Source organism: Rhinolophus hipposideros (assembly GCF_964194185.1).
Source record: "Rhinolophus hipposideros genome assembly, chromosome: 17".
Taxonomy (NCBI): Eukaryota; Metazoa; Chordata; class Mammalia; order Chiroptera; family Rhinolophidae; genus Rhinolophus; species Rhinolophus hipposideros.
This window is the reverse complement of record NC_138063.1, coordinates 49902347-49923860: the sequence shown is the minus strand read 5'-3', so window position 1 is coordinate 49923860 and position 21514 is coordinate 49902347. Positions and strand designations below refer to the sequence as shown.

The 21514-nt window shown below is 37.3% G+C and overlaps 1 protein-coding gene across 8 annotated transcripts in view; it reads right to left on the bottom strand.

Annotated features, from left to right (window-relative positions):
* Window positions 1-21514, bottom strand: part of PTPRM (protein tyrosine phosphatase receptor type M) — an 824073-nt gene that overhangs the window by 448376 nt on the left and 354183 nt on the right. For all 8 annotated transcript variants that reach the window (XM_081079020.1, XM_081079013.1, XM_081079015.1 and 5 more), the window contains exons 6-7: window positions 17900-18074; window positions 12613-12906 (exon numbers count right to left, since the gene is read on the bottom strand). In XM_081079020.1, the coding sequence (XP_080935146.1) occupies window positions 12613-12906; window positions 17900-18074 (469 nt within the window). The remainder of the gene's footprint in view (window positions 1-12612; window positions 12907-17899; window positions 18075-21514) is intronic.

The following is a 21514-nucleotide window of genomic DNA, read 5'->3' as shown; positions in this document are numbered from 1 at the left end:
GTAGGTCTCAACCAGCAATAACAACATCACTTGGAAATTTGTTAGAAACATAAATTCCTGGAGTCCAACCCCAATCCTATTAAATCATTTACTCTGGGGTGGGGTCCAGGAATCCGTCATTTAACAAGCCACCCAGGTGATTCTGATGTACCCTAACATGACTAATGTACATTAAAGTTTGAGCATGAGGACACATAAGTCAATTATTTCATAAAAAATTTCCCATTTGTTATTATTGGTCTTTAATTGGCGTAACAGATTGAAAAAAAAGGAGTTATATTCCAGGTTTCGGGAATTGTTTCTCTCTCCCTTCCATGAGATTTCAACAAAGTATGTTCTCCTTGTTGTTTCTAAGGGCCACCTTACGACCACAGATAGGACCGGCTTTGGGTTGAAGCCAATGCAGGAGAGATTTAGAAAGAACTCATGTCCCTGGCAATATTACTGAGCCACTAAATCAACAAACTGCAAAGTATGACTTATCTAAGGGCTTCCTGTTACTGCAAGTTAATACATTTCCTATATTGTTTAGTCTGTACGGACTGGCTTTATGTTACTTGCAGTCCAAAACATCCTGATTAAAACAACTGATTTGTGAAGTCTGCCTTAATGTTTATGTTTCCTTTTAGAACCTCCTCTAGACACTGTTCTGGGAATCTCTGCAAGCTTTGCTTCATGTAAATATGCGCATATATTGCCAACCAATGAAGGACTTTACAAATTAGAAAGTGACCTGCATGAGGGCAGGGAACTCATTTGTTTTACTCACCACTGAATCCCCAAAGCCTAGTAGAATACCTCTCCAATAATAGTCTCAATAAATTGGTACTGAATTGATGAATAAAATTATAAATAAGTGAAACAAACAAGAATGAGGTATGGGTGGTATTTTACTTCAGTTATGGCTACTTTCATACTGGCTGTCTTTTTAGCTGGCTTCCCTGTGGTCCCTCGATGTCTGCTAGTTCCTGGACACCACATCACCTAACAAAGGTAGGAGAGGGCCATTTTAATTTGTTCACCATTAAAGAGAGAAGGGACCTTTCCCAGAGACCTCCCCAGCCCTGTAGACTTCCCCACAAAATTTTCTGACCAGGATTTCACTGATTGAAGATTTAAGTGTTAAAATAAACTCTTTGAAATATATTTGAAGAAAATTTGGAAAAACCTTCTAAAACAAGACTGGAAAATGAGAGGCCTCAAGGAATGAATGATGGTTTAATTAGCAAATGTGACTGTCTACCTGGAATAAATTGGCCATCTACCTGGAATAAATTAATTTGTTTGAATTGATTTAAATTCTAATGACACTTTTATTATGTATTCATATGCATATAGGTAGCCCTAAAAGATATGATTGATATATTTAACAATATAATATGTAAACATTTCTCTTTAACAAAGTGCACCATGAATAAAGTCAAAAGGCAAATGGAAGAATGAGGGAAAATATTTAGAAACACAAAGACAAAAAGTTAATAGCTCTACTATATAAAATGCTCCTACAAATTGAAAGGAAAAGATTAGAAAAGCATCCTGAGGACAGAAATAGATAATCTAATGAAGAAAAACTATGAAAAGTCAATAAACACACCAAAAAAATGAAACACAAATTAAAATAGTAACATATTTCTAAACCGATAAATTGGTAATGAATTTTAAGCAAGAATTAATATTCAATTCTCAAAAGCGTGTTTGGAAACTATCCTCACACCTTGTTAACTTGCTAGAACCTTCTGGAAAGTAATCAGGCAACATTTACTAAAATCTTAAGTGCACATATCTTTGTCTCACCAATTCTACTTTAAAACTGCAATCTACAGAAACAAAAATATCTTAATATAAGGAGATTTCTTTACAGATATTTATTGAAATATTACTTTTAATAGAAAATCACAAAAACCTATATATCAAAAGGGAAAGGGCTGAATAATTAGGGCATCCACATTCCAGTATAATAAATAGCTACTATATATATGTAAAATATATATTGCATTACAAAACATGCATATATGTAAAATACATATATATGTAAAATATATATTGCACTAGATTCTAGCTACTAGAGATATGCTTAGTGAATATTGGCAGATGTAAAATAAATTTGCAGAATATCATGTACAATATGATCTCACTTTGTTAGAATTAATAAAGAACAGAACTGGTATATGTACTGATATTTTTATGTTTAAATGGGCATAGAGAAAGATGCAGAAGGATAAACACCTACATATTGTCCCCAGGAAAAGGACTGAAAGAAAAATGAGGGAATCTATTAACTACTCATCACACATTTCTGTATTTTTTGCCTTCTTATGTAAATATTATTTAGTACTATTTATAATTTTAAATCATATTTAATAATTATATATCAATACATAACGTACTAATATATGGTTAATAATTAAATAAATAACATTTATTATTTATTTAATAATATATAATACTATTTATGATGAATTCATGACCCAAATTAAGAGCAATATAGTCTACCTAAAGAATAGTAAAATAACAACATAAAATATTTAACAGAAATATATTTTAATATCTGTATCTTCTCTAATGATTATGCTAGAAATGGTTTTGAATGCCAACTATAAATATATGTTTACAGTCACTTGTCTAGCTCTATATGAAAGAAATATTGCTATTTAGGCAGTAGAAATATTTCACCTGAATAGCTATGTACTTACATTACTCATTCTACAAAGGTAATAACGGATGGAAGATCAGCAATTTTGATATCAAACAGTTCTATTCTTATTTTAATAATAGCTATAATCACACTTCCCAATAAAATTTCTTGTATTTGTAGTTTTAATTTCATTTATATGCATTATTCATTTTTAAAGCTTTCTATTCACTTGTAATTTATTCTAATAGGTAATGTAATTATCAGTTCTTTATATTCTTAAAACTAATTTATAAAAATATTACACAAACAAAGGAACATGGTTAACCCTCATAACTGAAATTTTGACATATCATCAAGCTTCATAATCTGTTGTTATTACTGTGGAAGTTTTAGTTCTCATCTATTTTACTTCTTATTAATTTAGTTTCAACAACAGGAACAGCATTATCCTTAGAGATGAAGTAGGCAAGCTGTATTCGGAGGCCACATGTCACCGTATGTATTCAGATATAATACCCTGTTTCCCTGAAAATAAGACCTAGCCAGACAGTCAGCTCTAATGCATCTTTTGGAGCAAAATTTAATATGACCCGATATCATATTATATTATATTATATTATATTATATTATACCGGGTCTTATATTAATTTTTGCTCCAAAAGATGCATTAGAGCTGACTGTCTGGCTAGGTCTTATTTTCGGGGAAACAGGGTAAATCACCCATCCACATTAATGGGGCAAATAAGCTGAGAGCAGGTTTATTAATGAGAGAATGAATCTGAGCATGCTAAGGAAGAAATGAGTAGAAGCCCACAGGAAGTGTGAGGTCAAAGATAAAATCCGTCTATTTCCCAATTCATGAAATTGGTTTTGGACATGCTGTACTTGAGTTTCCAGGCACAAACAAGTAAGATACCTGGTTGGTTAAGAGCAAGTGAACTTGTTCTAATATGTTCTGAAGACCCAGGCCATTCTGAAACCGGTTCTTTCTGCTCATGAGTGAGGGTCACAGAATACAAGGCTGCCTCCCAAGCAGCCCTCAGAATGGAAGACTTTACCCGTGTACTTCAGCTCCTTAGATCCACAGCATCAGGACCTCATCACCAATCTCATTCAATAAAGATCCTCAACCTGCCTTAGGTCTGTAGGTAAATGAACAAAGGGAACGACATCCACCCAAGACACCTTGCAGCTCAAACCAAACAGTGGTTGTCAAGCTTTGTGTGTTCTGGGCAAACTTAGAGGTGTTAGGGTGTGCGACAGTACTCTCCACTCTTTAAAGGGTTAAAGTGTCAAAAACTTCATCAAGTCACTAAGAGCTGTAATGCGTGCTCTACCACAGAATAACAAGATCTCACGGGTGGACACAGCACGCACATTCTGCTCTCTTTGCCACCCTCCAGTGATTCTAGGCTACTATGCTGGTTTCAATCTGACAACACTTAGAAGAGTCAAAAGGCAATGTTCTCCTAGGTTCTAGGGAACATGTGATCATTTTTGACATTGGCTTGAGAACAGATAGTTTTTGTTTTACTTAAGGCAAACTGCAACTTGTGTGTGTGTGTGTGTGTGTGTGTGTGTGTGTGTCAAACCAAACCCAAGCTACTCAGCTTAACAGTCCTATTGGGAGATTTTGCCATAGTAGTATGTATCATTACTTGTAACAAGTTTATTAATTTTATAAACTGATCAGAATCTGCTAGCAAGCCGACTTTGAATTCAGGGTGCACCAGGTGACTAAAGTATCCGACTCACCATTTTTTTCATGCATTAGCACGTTTAATTCACCCAGCAGCACTATGAAGAAGGTGCTAGTATTGGTAGAAAACTGACTAGAATTATTAGAAATCTTAGATTGAGAGCAGTTATGTAATTTTTTTGAGGTATGCTCCAGCCATTAGTGTCAGAATCAGCACTCACCTCAAGTCAATCAGACTATAAAATGAAAGACGTTAACTAATGGACATTTGCCTTCTCTGGATATGTCCAAAGTATTCACAAAGGTAGTGATAAAATGGCAAACCTCCATGATAATTTAGAATGTTCAGTCACACTCCAAGTTCTATACAAAAATCTAAGTATGCAGCCCGTGTCGCTTATGCAGGGGACCCCAGCGTATTGTAAATGCTTATGCAGAGAACATAAAACACAACTCTACTGCATCATAAATTTGATAAGGGACTAAGGTATTTGCTCTAATAAAAAACAATAATTTAATTATCAATACTTTTTTTGATAAATACATGAGATTTAGGGAAATATTTAGGTGACCCAAGGTATCTTTAAAACTTGCACAAAGAAGATTTAGTAGGCGTCGTCCTTTTTCTAGACTATATTGCTGTGGGAAGCAGAGGCATCCCGAGGCCCTCCGGTGGCCTCAGGACCACACAACCTACTGTAGTTGGTGCTCACTAAGGGACTCATCCAGGTAACCGGGATGTTTCTCTATGACAGAAAAAAAAAACCCTGATAGAGACTGATGGGAGCAGATAATTAGAACAAGGAATTTGCTCAAGCCCCTAATTGACAGACATTCAAAATGTGGCCAAAAATGTTTTGTGATTTTTTTCAGTGTTAAATGGCCCATCAGGGGCACGGCTAGGCCAGGCCATGGGCTACTGACTGATAGTTTCCCGATCTTTCTCTTAATTTTTTTTTTCTTCAAACTCCTCAGCTTATTCAAAGCTACACAGGAAGTGGCCTGCAAAGGCTTCAGAATGAGGCCTGGAAGAAGTACTGTCAGTATGCTCATTCTTCACAGCTAAGGGGCCTGCTTGACACCCTTCTGAGAACTATCATGGCAGCTAAGAGTCAGTGGATGACTCTAAAAGCAACCATGTCCTTTTGTCTGGTCTTTTTAGAGGCACTTCTAAACCTCTCACACAGAATTCTTCTATCCTATCCTCCTACTGTCATGGCCTTGAAGTTCAGGCTCGGACGCTGACCCAGTGTTTAAAGGGAGCAGGATTTAAGGTGCAGTGATTACAAAGCCTCTGGGGCATGAAGATCTGTAAGAAAAAACTGAATGTATTGTAATCAAAGCGGTGCTGCACTGCTACTGTGTTCTTGCTCTCTGCCCAAATGCAACGCTACCCAATGAAATGTCTACATCTGCAGTCTAATAGCAAAGGTACCTTTTATGCCCTTTTAATGTTTATAATTTTAAAAGATTCTTAATGGTTTAATGTGTTGGAAATGCATTAAAAACACCTTGCCCTTTGGCAGAGCTGTTTTAGAATTAGAACACTTTAATGTTTTCCTCTGGTAAATAAACTTAAATTAAAAATAAATTATGTTCCATTCAACGAGGTTCTTGGCCTGAATAACAGCCACTGTTAGATCTTAAATCGGTTCCCAACTGCCCCCAAGTGCTCTGCGTCAGCCATGTAAATCTAAATACATATTGTAATGATGGCAGCAGTTTTGTACAGAAAAGATACATCTGGCTATCCTTGATTTAGGAAGAAAACAAATCCAGTTTTGGCAGGGTTTAATTTCCTATCAGCCCCATTCCAACCACAATGTTTCTTTTTGTCCTATAAGAAGAACTAAGAAAAATAAACAGACACAGGACGGCCTTCAGTGGAATGGCATCACGCGAATCTCGTTCAGGCACATTTAAGACGAGTCACTCTAGTATCACATAGCAAACATGGTGAATTAATATTTCAAAACCAATAATAACCTAAATCTCATGAGATTTAGACTGGACCTGGTAGGGAAGAGTGTGCTACCACACAAAACATACTGAGAGTCGTTCTCAGGGCATATAATAAAAGGCAATTCAGAACTTTAACCCTGAAGTCAGAAAATTCCCACAGTCAGGGACGCTGGGCCTCTGCCCTGAAAAGCTGCTGACTTTGCTCATGGATGTATGTGTTCATCAAAGTGCATAACCAGGATACAAGAGAGCTACACAGATACATCTCTTCCACCGCAACAGTGTAACTAGCACGTTGGAGATACATGAAAATGCCCACCACAACAGGTTGGCACAAACACAGTCCCTCTCAGGCCAAAGAGCATTGGAAGGTGGAGTAACTGGAAATAGATGAAAAATATGTCCCGCATCTTGTGTCACTGCAGGTACTACAGTTAAAAATGGCTATAACTGCATGTTATCAAAGCAACTGAGTAAAACAATAATGAATTTCAATGTCGCATATAATCACGGTTTATATTAGTTATGTAAGAGGTACTAACTAGGCATATATAAAATAAATACACACCTCTATGCAAATAGGTATTCATTCAATCTTACTAATTTAAAAGAACGGTACATAATTTTTTTAAAAATTCCTCTAATTTCTTATATCACTCTGTTCTTGACAAACATAAAAGCTGACTGTTGATAAAATGGCTCTACCACTCTGATATAGTACTTCTAGGTACTTATTTGTACTTTGACTCTGGAAACACAACAGAACTACCTGCTTCCATAGGCAAGACTTCCATAACTCATAAAGATGAAGCATTTTTTAAGCTCTGAGAATTATTAACTTAATTGCAAGCCCAAATTCATGCTTAAAGTCTCAAAATAGTTTACAAAGACTCACATAAGCTAAGTGTATGCAATACAATTATCAGAGTAATTGAAAATATGCAATCACACATGGCATAATATGAGTGAACCTTGAGGACATAATGCTAACTAGAATAAGCTAGATACATAAGGAAAAACTCTGTATGATTCCACTTATATGTGGTACCTAGCGCAGTTAAATTCAGATACAGAAAGTACAGTGTTGTTGAAAGAGCCCAGGGAAGGGGATATAGGGAAGTAAGATGGGTATGGAGTTTCAGTTTTGCAAGATAAAAATATTCTAGAAATTGGCTGAATGTACTTAACATTATTGAACTGTACACTTAGAAATAGTTAAGATGCTAAATTTTATGTTATGTTATTTTACCACAATTAAAAATTTTAAAAATAATCTTATAAAATATCTCCTGCCTATCCACTCTCTATCTCTTTCTCTATTTTTCTTCATAGCATTTATCATATTACATATGCGTGCATACATTATTTATTTATTGCCGGTACATTTTTTCCCTCCAAGACTCCCAAATTTATCAGTTCTGAATGCAGGATCTTGTTATACCCTCAGGGCCTGGGACAGAACCTTGCAAATATGGGTGCTCAATAAATATTTTATGAATAAATTTTTTAAAAGTGCAATCACTCTTTTTTTCAGAGTTTTTAGTTGTTATTAATTCTAAAGAAAACTTTTCCGTTCAGCTTTTTCTCATTCTCATCAATCTTAACCGTTAAATCATTAGTTTGTCATTATCCTTCTTTCACTCCTGGGGCCAGTTATTAGCAAGCCACTTAACCACAGTTAAACAATAACTAGGATACATAAAAAGCAATATCCCAAACTAAAACACATAAAAAGTCTGCTGTGAAAATTAATCTAATAGCATCACCAGTTTCTCTTTTACAAGCAGCTACCACTTAATGGCTTGTGATATACAGACTGCACATAATTATAAGAATATAAGATATAATAGAAAATATAAACTAAATTTCATTTTGCTTAATTGGATACTGAAGTAATTTCAACTCTCTGAAGGTACCCAACTATAGCTGAACTGCAACGTTGGAAAATAACTGGATATGTGTTTAAATCTTGAAACTAGCTCTTGACTATAATAATTAAAAAAAGAAATCCCATATAGGCAGAAAATTTTTATCATTTGTAAAATAACTTTCACAGGTAATATCTAATCTGATCTTCAAAAACACCTCTGATATACACAGAACAGGTATCACTCCCCTTATTTAGAGATGAGGAATGGAACCAGAGAAGCTAAGTGATTTGATCAAGATCACATGTGGAGAGCTTTTGTACATATTTGAAAATTTTCAGAAGTATAGAAAGCAAGAACTCCGGAAGTGTGCTGCAATACAATTCTTGAAAGAAATTTGAGCAGGTAATGAGATTGCGTCTACAAGCCACACATGAAAATCAATTCCATTGCACGGAGAAGGACAATAAATAGTGACCTTGCCATTTTAATGCAAAAAGCAAAATACATTTTCATGATGTCACCAAAACATGATAGGACAGGTCTCACTGGTGCAGCACAGAAATGAAAAGAGAGCTTGTCCAAAAGAAACAGATTTAATAAAAGAAAGGAGAGAGTGATGTCTGTCAGGAATGCAATGCTGAATTGCAGGGAATCCTTTGAGCCCATATTATTTATAAAACAGTGGTCCCTAGATTTTCAATTTACCAGACAAGTAATATTTCTAAAACACCTAGGGTAATGAAATCAGGTTGCCAACATCTAATTCTTTTGTTTGGAAATGTTAAAAGAATTTCTTTTTTTTTTTTTACATGGTAGTTAACTCTTGACCATTTGCTATATGTAAGGTTCTCTTCTACGTACCATATTCAAATTAGCCCATTAAAGTTGCACAGCCACAGTACGAGATGCACATTATTATTTTCACCCATTTTACAGATAAGACAACAGAGGTCCAGAGAAGGTGCACAGTTTTCCCAGGTCACACATACAGCTCTAGGTAGAGGCAGACCTCATCTGAGCAGCCTGGTCCCAGGGCCCGTGTTCTCAACTGCTGACTCTGGCTCTAGTATTCTCCAGCATCGTCATTTTATAAAAGGGATATTTTAGCAGGACATCTCAGAATAAGAGTCATCCTCAAAAATTTAACCTATTTAGCAGTATTAAAAACTCACTATTTTTTCCCTTTTAGCTCAGATTTTTGTAAATGTCATCAGACCTCCAATGGCGTGCAAAGCAGGACTTGATACACACGATTATGGAGTATTTGGACAAGGGTAACATAAAAGTGAAACTCAAAGACTTTCAAGAAACATACGATGGATAATCTCATCAGAAACAGAACGACACGTGAGTCATAGAAACTTCATGTTGAGGAGATCAGGGCCAACCAGTTCAATCCTCTTCTGAGCATAGAAACCACCTCCTACGCTGGCAGGTTCTGCTGGAACGCATAAGCTATTGGGAACTCCCTATTCGTGATTCACCTCTTGACAAATGTGCCCAGACATTGTATTCCTCTCCATCATTCCTCACTGGTTGAGCGAGGTTCCAGAGCTCTGGAGCACAGTCGGTTTTGTGCTCTTTCTCTTAAAATGCAGGAACAGAAATAAATATAATAGTTATAGCACGGCTAACGAGCAGTAAGACTATCGCCTACTTCAACACAGCCATTTTGCCTTCTTAAAGCAACCTAAGATTATATTAGATGGGGGGGTGAAGCTATAGTATTATAGAGTAATTAATACCATATGGATCATAATGTAGATTTACGTTCAGTTAGGCCAAGTCTTCAATCTCTTTTTTATATGTGCTGCTGCTAAATTTTATTATTGTAATTCCATACTAGCAGTACTCTTGGCTTTTTAAACCATAGTGGATAAATGTACAATTATTTTTACTACATATCACCCTAATAGATGAATCCACTGCTCAAGCCTGGCCCATGACATTTTCCATCTACTTTGCAGAATGCTTAGATTCCCCGTCACCCCCCTCACCCCCAGGTTATGAGACCTATGACTTGCTGTTGATGAACCCTAAGTCCTCGCACACGACCTGAGTAATAGTCTGGGACCACTGTTAAATTTTTCGGTCTATAGTTTGCACCAACTGTCTTCTTCCTTGTAACTCAGCCTGCTTTCTACAATGTCCCACTGCTCACCAACAGCAGTCACCCGTCTTATCTTCAGATTTTCTCAAAAGCCTCAGGTCAAGAAAGGGTGAAACTGTATTTTTTCCTATAGTAAAAAGTCTCGTTTGACTTCATTTCCTCATCCACCAACCACACCTCCCTCTCTTATTTCTAGCTTTGACTCTCACGTAACATACTTCTATTTCCTAATATTGACTTGTTCAACTAGTGATTTCAAAAAAGCTCAATGCCAGTGCATGACACGCCAGGAATATGTCAACCACAGGTTGCAAATGGTAAGAGGAAAAGTATGCTTCATCATTAGGTTTCCTTGTTTAACTGAGGCTTACTACTTTAAGACAGTGTTGGCATGCAAATATCAATTCAAAATTGCTTTCAGGTTTTTAAAAAGGACTGTCAAGCTAATAAAAGAGATGCACTGTCTCTTTGCGATTTATGTATTTGTACAGCATGCAGTAGTAACAAAGAGGCTTCCTGAAAACAGAAATGCATGCATTGTATTCAGAGGAAATGTATATAGTAATTGTGTCAATAGCTGAAACGTACAGGCAGCAAACCAAGAGAAAAGACAAAATATGTAAAAAAGAACAGATCTAGAAACATAAAGTAGGGGGGGTTGTTAGTGACTATAATGAAACAGTTTGTATTGTGTCTCCAGTCTAGGCAATGGAATTCCAACCTTCTTTTGGAGACAGAGGGAGACTATATATTGGCACACCCCAAGCCGGATTCCTCAAAACAGCACTGAAGTGTAATAACATTAAGCGTGTTGCTTACAGAGCACGCTGAGAGAAGGGCAGAGACAATGTGGGCTTCCATCGCTGCCCATGATAAGGGGATCACAGTATCTGCCCTGGAGAATTCACAAAGCAGTTACGAAGTAAATTACAGATTTGAAAGCAATTCCTATATTGTAAGATGAAATGCAGTTTTCTCCATAGCTATTGTTTGCATTACAACAGATGACAAGATAATATAAGAAATTATTTCATAAAAAGGAAGGGAAATTTATTCAACTAAAGGGAGAGAGAAAATGGACATGGTTTACAGAAGTGAGGAAGAGAAAGGGTTATCAGACTCCTTTCTTCTTGGGACCTGCAGTCAGGGCTGTTGGGATCAGCAGTCCAAACAGCTCTTATCCCAGAGACTGCACTGAGGGTGGTGTGAGTATGCGGAAGTGCATCTGGGAAAGAGACGCAAGCCGACTGAAACAGAAGAAGGTATCTTGGTTCCCTTTTCTAATGAAAAACTTTTTTCAAAAAAAGCAAAACAGAACAGAATTTTTCCATGCGTTTTGAACTTATGGAAACGGTATACGCCAAATCGTGAAGAAAAAAATGAAACATCTACAACTGTTAAGGTATAATCATTTCTCTTACTAGCCAGGGCCAGACTGTACTGAGCACTTTTAAAACTTAAAAAAGAAACGGAACATATTGATGTGTGTCTTCTTAAATAATGCTGTCTGAAGAATCAATTAACTCTATACAAAATTATGGACTCTCCTCACCTCAACTTACAATTCAATATAGGGATTCTTAATTTAAATGATAAAAGAACACTTCAGTATCCTAATATATCATTTCTCTCTACTTCCGACCAGAGTGTAGCCACACAGAAACAACACTAAAACCTCTAATGGGAACTACCTTTAAATTTCGGTTTTGACAAGACTCAACAGTTCTCTGTCCATCAACCCTACTTTTATCTAAGCTGCAGAGAGGGTTCAGTCAGTCAATTACAACTTTATAATCTAAACTTAAAGGCTGCATGCAGCCCACATATCACCCTGGCTTATGTTACAAATGGGTCCCATGTCACTGGCAAGCAGCCCCTCCATTAAATATCCATCAATAAAAACAGCTTTGAAGCTATCTCTAAGATGGAATCTATTATTCCAAAGCTCCTCCAGGCTACAAGCCCATTAACTGCGAACATAAAACAAAGAGACCAGGATGAGAGGATCTGACCTACGAGCAGACATCATTAAAGTAGAAGGTTTCTGTCAACTTCAGGGATAATTCCTACTTGAACTATGTGATACTCATAGGAAGGTATAAATAAATAATAGAAGAGGAAAAAAAAAAGGATGGAAGACGCCCAGAGATACCAAGTTTTGAGGTTCCAAAGTCCATAGGCTAGTGGGCTACTTTTCACAGGTGCAGGGAATTATTTGTTCCTATACAGGGTGCTGACAGCACTGGGGAAGCTCGTTAGCCACCTGATGAACACCCATGCTGCATGTCAACACCCAGAAACAAAATGTAACTAGTCCCAGGTTTCCCACACTCACCTGCACACTTTGTTCTTGTTCTGAGTGCTGGCCCAGGAGATCCAGTGCCACCCTCCCCTGGCCGGGTGAGGAGCACACTGATCTCATACTCTGTATCCGGGTCGAGGTGCCCAATCTTATAACTTGTTGAATCCACTGGTTGACGGTCATTCCAGCTCCCACTTGCTGTGCAGTATTCCACCTCTCGGGCGACGATGGGCCCATCTCCGTTGATGGAGTTGGCGTTGAGTTGTATCCACAGGTAGGTTGCTCCCACGGAAGCCAGCTGAGGTGGGGCAATGGGGACAGGTGGCTCTGAAAGGCAAACCCAAGAGCTATCTTTCAGACACTCTGGTCTTTGGTTTTTTAAAGAGCTAAAAGCACATCAATTATTAAAATACAGAAGACATTTCTGGAATTAATTGATGAGAACAGTTTTATTTAGGTTATTAGGGAAAAGCCTACTGATAAAGGTTTTCACATGTTCAAATTTGTAGAATAACCCATCTTTAAAGCCTACGCTTGCTCAAATAGGTACACTCCCAATTTGTTTCAGGACACCACTCATTTTTCTCAGACAGCTACACAGACATCAAAGGATTTTCTTTTTTTCCCCCCACTAAAAGTAATTTGTTGAAGCTCTCTCAAGTGGTAGTATTTACACTCTAGGAGGCACTCTATTGTCAAACTCCTTATTGAGAATGTCTTTGAAATCATCAAAGGTGCTAGTTATTTATATCATTAAATTCAGTTTCCTTATATTTATATTCCAAAGATATCATCACTTTAAAAACATGGCCGAAATTATACTTTATCTCATCATAAATGCATATCCAGCAGGACTCGTTTCCCAAGAAACCATCACAATGGACTCATTTAGCTTCAGGAGAAGTGAGCAGTCTGAGTAATAAAGTTCACCACTGCTGCTGTTCGGGGAACTTCTAGTAACGAGTCTTATTAAAGCAGTGAATAGATAAAAACGCTCTGAAGCAAAGCACCAGCTATGCCAGCTTGATAAAACTAAGCAATCGATAGCAAACACTCTTTACAACTCAACAAAGTCTCTCATTGTTTAAAACCTGAGACCGACTCTTTTTCCAGGTCATTGTGTGAGAAGGGAGACATACTATACAGTCTAGTTTTAAATAGTATTCCCAGCATATTATTGAGGTGCTAGTTGAATGGCTCTCTAGGCAGCAAATGAAGGCATTCCATATGCCAATGTCACTGTGAGTGGCAGCACATATGATATTAAGAAAGGAGATAATTGTACAAAATAACATATTTCTATCTTAATGAATCTCTATCTGAGAAAAAAGTAAGATCCAGTGATTTTTTTCAACAGTGTCTCTGCAGGTGGTTTGTACCTTTTTGGTGGTGTGTTTTTGTTTTTAACTCCTTATTTCACTCCTATGAAAGCTCGGAAAATAAAGCCTGCTATGTACTATTTTTGGCTGGCATATGCTGGCTTGGATGCTACAACTTCTGTCTGCTCCATGGCAGACACAGCCAATTGATCACAGCCATGTTTCCTGCTGAATGGGACCTCAGAGCAGCTTTACCATCTGACCTTGGCCTCTGAGATGATACCAGGTGATCTCTAGACTGACTAAAACACCAGCAACATCAGTTCCCTTGGTAGGGATGGGGTGTCTTTGTTCTTCTTTTCTGTATTCAAGGTGCAATAAGTCATACTGACATTCTAAAATAGCTGGGACATCTCATTAGACTGAGTCAAAATAATACACTAAAGGATGAATTTTACTTGGGAGACTACAAATTTAGTGTAATTTACTAAAATATAGTTCCTATTGTTTATAAACTACAATTTTGTGATAGCTTTTTGTTTTTTAACTAGTTCTGACTCAACTCATAATGATTTAACATCAATTTATTTCATTCTGCGATTCCTTGAAGCCAGACATGAAATGGGCCTTTTATAGCACACCCTAAGGCATTTTTGTAGCCAGGCTGAAAGAGCAGTTAATTACTTTGAAGTTGCAAATGGTAGCAAGGGTTGCTGAACTGCCATTCAAGATACAACTCAAGGGCAAGGCCACAAAGGCTGGTGAGTACACCAATTCATTTAGGATATTATTACTCCTATCCTAAAATAGACATAACTTTAATGCTTGTTTGCCCTGAGCATATTTTCTCTATTAATTCCCCATTAAGAATAGAAATATGCTCAATCAAATGAGCTATTCAACTAGAACCTGCAAATAATTGAGACAGATATTCAAAAAGAATTGTGGGTTGCTGGAAGCATCAGTACAAAAATAAGCCAATATTTAAATTTTGAATAAATTTTAGCAAAGGGAAGGAAGAAAGGAAGGAAGGAAAAAGAAAAAGGAAGGGGGGGAGGGAGGAAGGAAAGGAGGGAGGAGAGAGGGAGGGGGGAGGAACTCAATCCATACTAAGTGATAAAAAGCAATTTAAAATATTTAATTCAAGTGAAAGTGAAAGGACACAATGAAAGTAATTCTAAATAAAACCAGCAATGAAAAAGGTTATACACATGTAGCTACATAAACATACATCTAATTGATATACACATGTGAATGCCTGATATGTCTCATATAATTAAACATGATATTGATATAGATACATATATACACACATTTTAGAAATTATATGAAATCTTTTTATGTCGTTGATTACCAAAAGCAGAGGTAGACATGAGTAAGATAAGAGCAAAATTAAAAATAGCTTGGACTTCATTTGAGGAGCTGGCACCAAATCATTGTGTGACCTTAAAAAAGTTATAAACTCTATGGACTTTAGTTTTTCTCATTTTAAAAAAAGCAAACAAACAAACAAACAAAAACAAAAACAAAAAGTAGCCTCCAAATATCACATGCATATAAAAAAGTATTAAATTATATACAGGTGGCCTAAAAATGTCATTGTATATTTTAAAGTAATCATCTCAAGGTAATATTTTATTAAACTAGTAGAATCCAGCATGTTATCTCATTTAGAAACATAAAAAAATATATGCAAAATATGGCTATAAAATTGTAAACAGAGGAAAAGTCAAGTTTCAGATTTGCACCATGACTGCAAGCCAGCTCTCACCAGCTTTGGCAGTGTGCAAACAGAAAGAGGCACCGGGACATTTTTATCACAATGAGCCAAGGTATCTCCGCCCTCTCACAAGACAGGAAAACGGGCTGCATAAGTGTGAGTAAGAAGCCACTCATTCTTTGTATTTACGTTTGTTCTGCCAGACTAGAAATTTCTACTTCACTTATACGTCCCAACAAATTAACTTTTCCACAGAGGCAATTTTTAGAGAAGTGACTTGATTTGCATGCTACTGATCCTGAAGCATGATGCCTCACGAACACGGGACTGGCTGGTGACAGTGAAGGTAATGTGGTAACCGGAATCAGAAAAGGAACCACAATCACAAGGAACTAAACCAAGATGAAAATTAAGTAATAATAGTGACAATAGGGAACTCTGCTGAGGGAACACTGAGGCTGCTCTCCTGGGTAAATGGTGTCCATTTTCTAAGGGGAGACTCCTCACCTCCCAGAGAGCTTCAGCAGGGTCTGGTGCGAATCATTAAGAAGTTTCAGTTTCCTTATAGATATTAAACCTCAACTCAAATACTAGCCAGACAGGCTTGTTAAAGATTCACTAGATACCAGCATTCACAAGGATATGATACGGCAAAACATATTATTCAAGCAGGCATTTCGATGTGCACTTCCTTACACAGAACATCACTGAGGCGGGTTAACCCCTCCTGAAGAAGGCTCAGCAGTAAACATCTTCTGTCATAAACCAGGCAGGACTAATCTGGCAACAGAGATTCCACAACAGAAGATTATTCCCAAATCACCTATAGATTTTATAACAGACTGTATGCCCCAAGATTTTAAGTCAATATGGGTGTGGCAGGGGAGGGGAGAGTAGGTGGATAGGCATCTGTATTTTTAAAATCTGGAAAGACAGATTTTAAAAGGAAATACTGACATGTCCCACTAAGAAGACCACTAAGGAATTGGAGCAGAGAGTAAGCATCACACTCCTCCCCCGCGCCTCCTCCCGATCATGGCACGAACGGGGCCTGGCTGCTTACTGGCATGAACATACACTGTTCTACCGTGTTTCCCCCAAAATAGGACCTAGCTGGACAATCAGCTCTAATGTGTCTTTTGGAGCAAAAATTAATATAAGACCCCGTATTATTATATTATATTATATTATACCCAGTCTTCTATTACAGTAAAATAAGACTGGGTCTTATATTAATTTTTGCTCCAAAAGACGCATTAGAGCTAATTGTCAGCTAGGTCTTATTTTTTGGGAAACACAGTAAGTGCTGTTCATATACTTTTTGCATTTGATCCTCCTGATAGACCTACTGGGTAGGTAATATCATTGTGTCTATTTTATACATGAGGAAACGGAAGCACAGAGAGAATAAGCTACTGACCCATGCCCACATAGCTAGTGCTGGAGTTTGTACCCTGCAGTCTTTAACACTGCCTCCGTAGAAAAAAAAAATGCTTACAAAAGGAATAGCTCATTCAAAAGAGATCAGTTTTATGTCCCATATTTAACAAATGTAGGGGAAAAAATTTGAAGCAGGAATCATTCTGTTTTCCTAGGTTGAACCAGCAATGGACTGCCACAAGTTCTCTAAAAATGCATCATGGTATATCTAAAAGTCCAAATTATTCTGTCTGAGACCAAGAATTGCCTTAGCAGTTTAATACTATAAAAAAAGCATTAAACCAGGTAAAGAAAATTTATTTCTCCTCTTTTTTCCTCATCCTCAACCTTCCTGAATATAATGGCTCAATTTTTCAGTCATGCAAAATACAGTAATAGAACCTAACTGCAACATTATAAATGTTAACTCAGTTATCAACATGGCTTGTGTGATATGCCTAAGCATTTTTATACTGACATCACTTCTTTTTATTAACCACCCTGCTATCATAAACACCCTGGCTGGTGAATATTTGCATTTTAAGTGATTTTCCATCAGTAAAAAATATTTCATTCCTTAAAAAAATTTATAGGTTGTAATCTCTGTATACAGAGTATTGCGCAGAGCACATTTGTTGCTTTGTATGCAACTAAACCAACATAAATAAAATACATTTTTCAAAATATTGCTCACGTGCAAAATTTGTACTTGAAATGAAATCTATCAATATAGCCTGTCACCAAACTACTGTTCAAAAAAAAATACAAGGATAAGTTTGAGCTTTAAACGAATAATGAACTCATACCATGTCACATGTCTATCATCATAGACTATTTGGGGGTATAAAAATATATTAAGTACCTTTAACTACCAGTTCTGCATAGTTTGATATGCCAACACCTCCTTCTGTGCGAATCATGCAGCGGTACTTTCCAGCATCTCGTTTTGTCGTATTCACGACATTAAATGAAGCTATGAATCGTCGGGAACTAGTCACCTTTATTTCCTTCAGCGGAGCATCTCGTACATCAATGCCCTGTATAAATGGGGGTAAGGAGGACAAACAGAAACAATATCAGCTGTCATATCGAAACAGTACCTGATAGCATACCATCGATGTTATTTCCATGCAGACCTTCGTTCTCTTGTTTATTATCCATGGGCTGTTGTTCCAGGAGAACAGCTAGCCAGGAAACGGAAATTCTGCTGTGATCAACACTTTCAAGACTGAGGGATGCAAAATTAAGTGTGTGGAAATGTCTTATTTTTGCCCCTTCAAGGTATCAATAATGTTACATTAGCTCAACGGAAAGAGAAAATGCATTTGGAAAAATGCTTTATTTGGCTCCCAAACTATCAACATTTGGTCTTTCCGTAACACTTTATCCTTTTTTTTATGCTTGGCTGGGGAACAAAATTAACTCACACACTACTCTATTACTGACCTCAAATTTTATATGAACAAATAAACAAACACTTTATCAAGAATTACATTAAAATGTAATTAAGTATTAGTGTATTCCCTGCGGAGCAGGTCTGAAGGACTAGTCTAAGCTTTACGATGTTCCTCCTGAATATACAAATACCAAGCAGAAGTAGATGCTGAATATTACCTGATACTGAAATGCAACAGAGCAGTTCCTCTCTACACGCCATAGTCCCAGGACCGCACAAAGCAGGCTCCACCCCTGGTGCAGCCCGGCCTTACACTCTCCGTGCTACACTAAGTCCTTAGTTTTGCACAATTGGAAACCCACTCTGTGCTTCCTATAGTTTAAAGCCCAAAGGAAGGTTACAGATTTTAGTTCTATAATTGCTTTTACAATTATCAGGAAAGACGCTATCTTTAACATGTTATTTGCAAGTATTAAATAGAAAACAATGAGCAGAGACCTTGAGGTTACTATACGACGCCAAACGCTATGTCCATTTACTCACCCAGCAACCAGCTTTGGGTGCCAACCTTGGAAGTATGGGCTTGAATACATAATCACAAATGGTGGCCAGAGCGGTGAAGGGACAGACCAGGTGGCTGGCGGAAATCACAATGTGGACCAACGTTAGACATGGTGGCCATGGGAGGCCAGTTTGGAGAAGTGACATTGGAGCTGAGATCTGAAGAGTAAGTAGGAGCTAACCAGGCAAAGGGGGAGGGTGGGAGAGGTGCATTCTAGTCAGAGGAAATAGTCCAGGAAGCCCAAGGTGACTAGAAAGAGCTGGAAGCTTTGGATGTACTTAAGGCAGCCAGTGGAACTAGGGAGGTAGGCAAGCGTCTGTGCATTCAGGGATATTAAAATGTTTTTTATTTATAGGTATGAAAATGCTAGGTTACAAAACAATAAAACTCATCTGTATTTTTGTGGATTTATATTATGCAAAATCTTTAAGAGCTTTCATCTGTGACATTTGTTTTGACAGTAGGTCCTAACGGACACGAGTTTGGGAGTTAGAATGACCAGGGCGCCAAACCTAGCTTCAAAGTGATGGACCTTCCTAGAGCCTCCCCGGCTCAATTTTAACAAGAAAATGATACAATTCACTTTCGGTGCTGTCTTGAGAATTTAGAGATCTGTGCAGGGAAACTGGCACGCTGACTGGCACTACACATGACTTCAAAGAGAAAGGCAGACAGACTGTCAAAATACCGTCTTTTTACTGATGAACCTGATACTGCAGAATACGGCTCATGTGCACTAACAATGAGCTTGCAACAGTGAAGTACAGAATTACACACACTCACCCACACAACCACAGGCCGCACTAGAAACCCACAAGGCCTTCTGTAGGATGGAGGAACAGGGTTCATGTGGGGAGCTAGTTTCCGAAGAAGGGGTGGGGCTGTGTAGGCTCAGAGATTCCCTCCCAGGCAGCTCCCCTGATGGGCAGAGCAAAGGCATCAGGAGCGCTGCACTAGTACCGTTCCTGCCACAGGGCAGGAAACATCAGGAGTGCGAAAGAAGAGTTCCACCAATATCATCTTTAGCATTGTCTGTCAAAACAGCCTTGTTAAGAGTTTAAAAAGTCATAAATCAGAATGTGAAGTTACAAAGATTCCTTACACGTCGTGTGTGTGTGTTTATTAAATCCTCTAAATTTGGTCTGAAGAGAGCACCAAGAATTTAGAAAAACAAAACAAATTCAACCCTGTGTTATTAATTACATTATTCCTCTCTGTATTGCATACACTGTCTCCCATTTTCTCCCCCAAATAAATAATCAAATTCTACCCATAGGAGTAATCTTAGACCTACTATTCTATAAAATTTAGTTTGTCTTTTTTAAAATTGAAAAAAAATCAAATCTTCAGTTTTGAGGGGAAAAAAAATTAAGCCCTAAAGAAAGGGGAAAATAATCATACTTTTAAGTATTTGTTTTGTTTATTAATGATAACAACAACAAAAGGGTTACCTACTTATTTATTTACTTACTTGTGGCATGAATCTTATAAGAATATTCTTCTATAGTAATCCTGTAATATCTTTCCTAATAAAATAAGTCTGTCTCAAAAGAATGTTTACTCAAAATAATTTTAAAGTATGCACTTATTGATGCCTCACAACTATTCAAGGCTGTACTGAGGGCACTCAAGTTTAAGAAAACCTCCTTTTTGAATTTATACATATGCTGAAAGGAGTATTACTTCACAGTTGTTATCTTCATGCCACAGATTCACCCTTTAAAATAAACACTTCAAACTAACAACGCTAGACAACTGTAATGAGTCACGTCATGAACTCTCAGGAATAAGGATTTTTTGTTTTGTTTTGTTTTAATCCCATGTATTTAATCACACCGAAAGTTAGATTTAGCTTCTGCAAGAAAAATAGTACATAGGAAGGAGAGACCAAGAGCTAACTAGCAATCATTTTAGCTTAGGATCCATACCAAATCACAAATCTTGCTCAAATCTGCAGGTCATTTTGTATAAAATCATTCACATGTATATGAATCCAAGAATTCATTCAGCCAACACTTAGTAAAAATGTTTTATGAAATAGGCACTCTATCAATATACAGGGAGCATAGAATTAAAAGAACAATCCCTTACCTAACTGAATTTATACTATGGTGAGAAAAAGAGACAAGTAAGGCAATAATACCGTGTTTCCCTGGAAATAAGACCTAGCTGGACAATCAGCTCTAATGCTAGGTCTTATTTTTGAGGAACATGGTAGTTACAGTACAAAGCAATGAACTGCCTAACACAGCAAACCCAGGAAAAGGGGACCTCACTGGAGATGGATGTGAGGGTTGACTTTGTAGAAAAGCTACTCAAGGCCAGGCTTGAGGATGCCCAGGAGTTTCTCAGGCAGTAAAGGAGAAGAAATGGAGCCCAATAAGCAAGCAAGAATGCTACGAGAGTCAAGAGCGAAGAGAGCACGGAACCATAGAGGAAAGTAAAACTGATACAACATGGCTAGAACAGGACTGCTTCCATGAACAGCAGGTGATGAGGCTAGAAAGATAAGCACATTA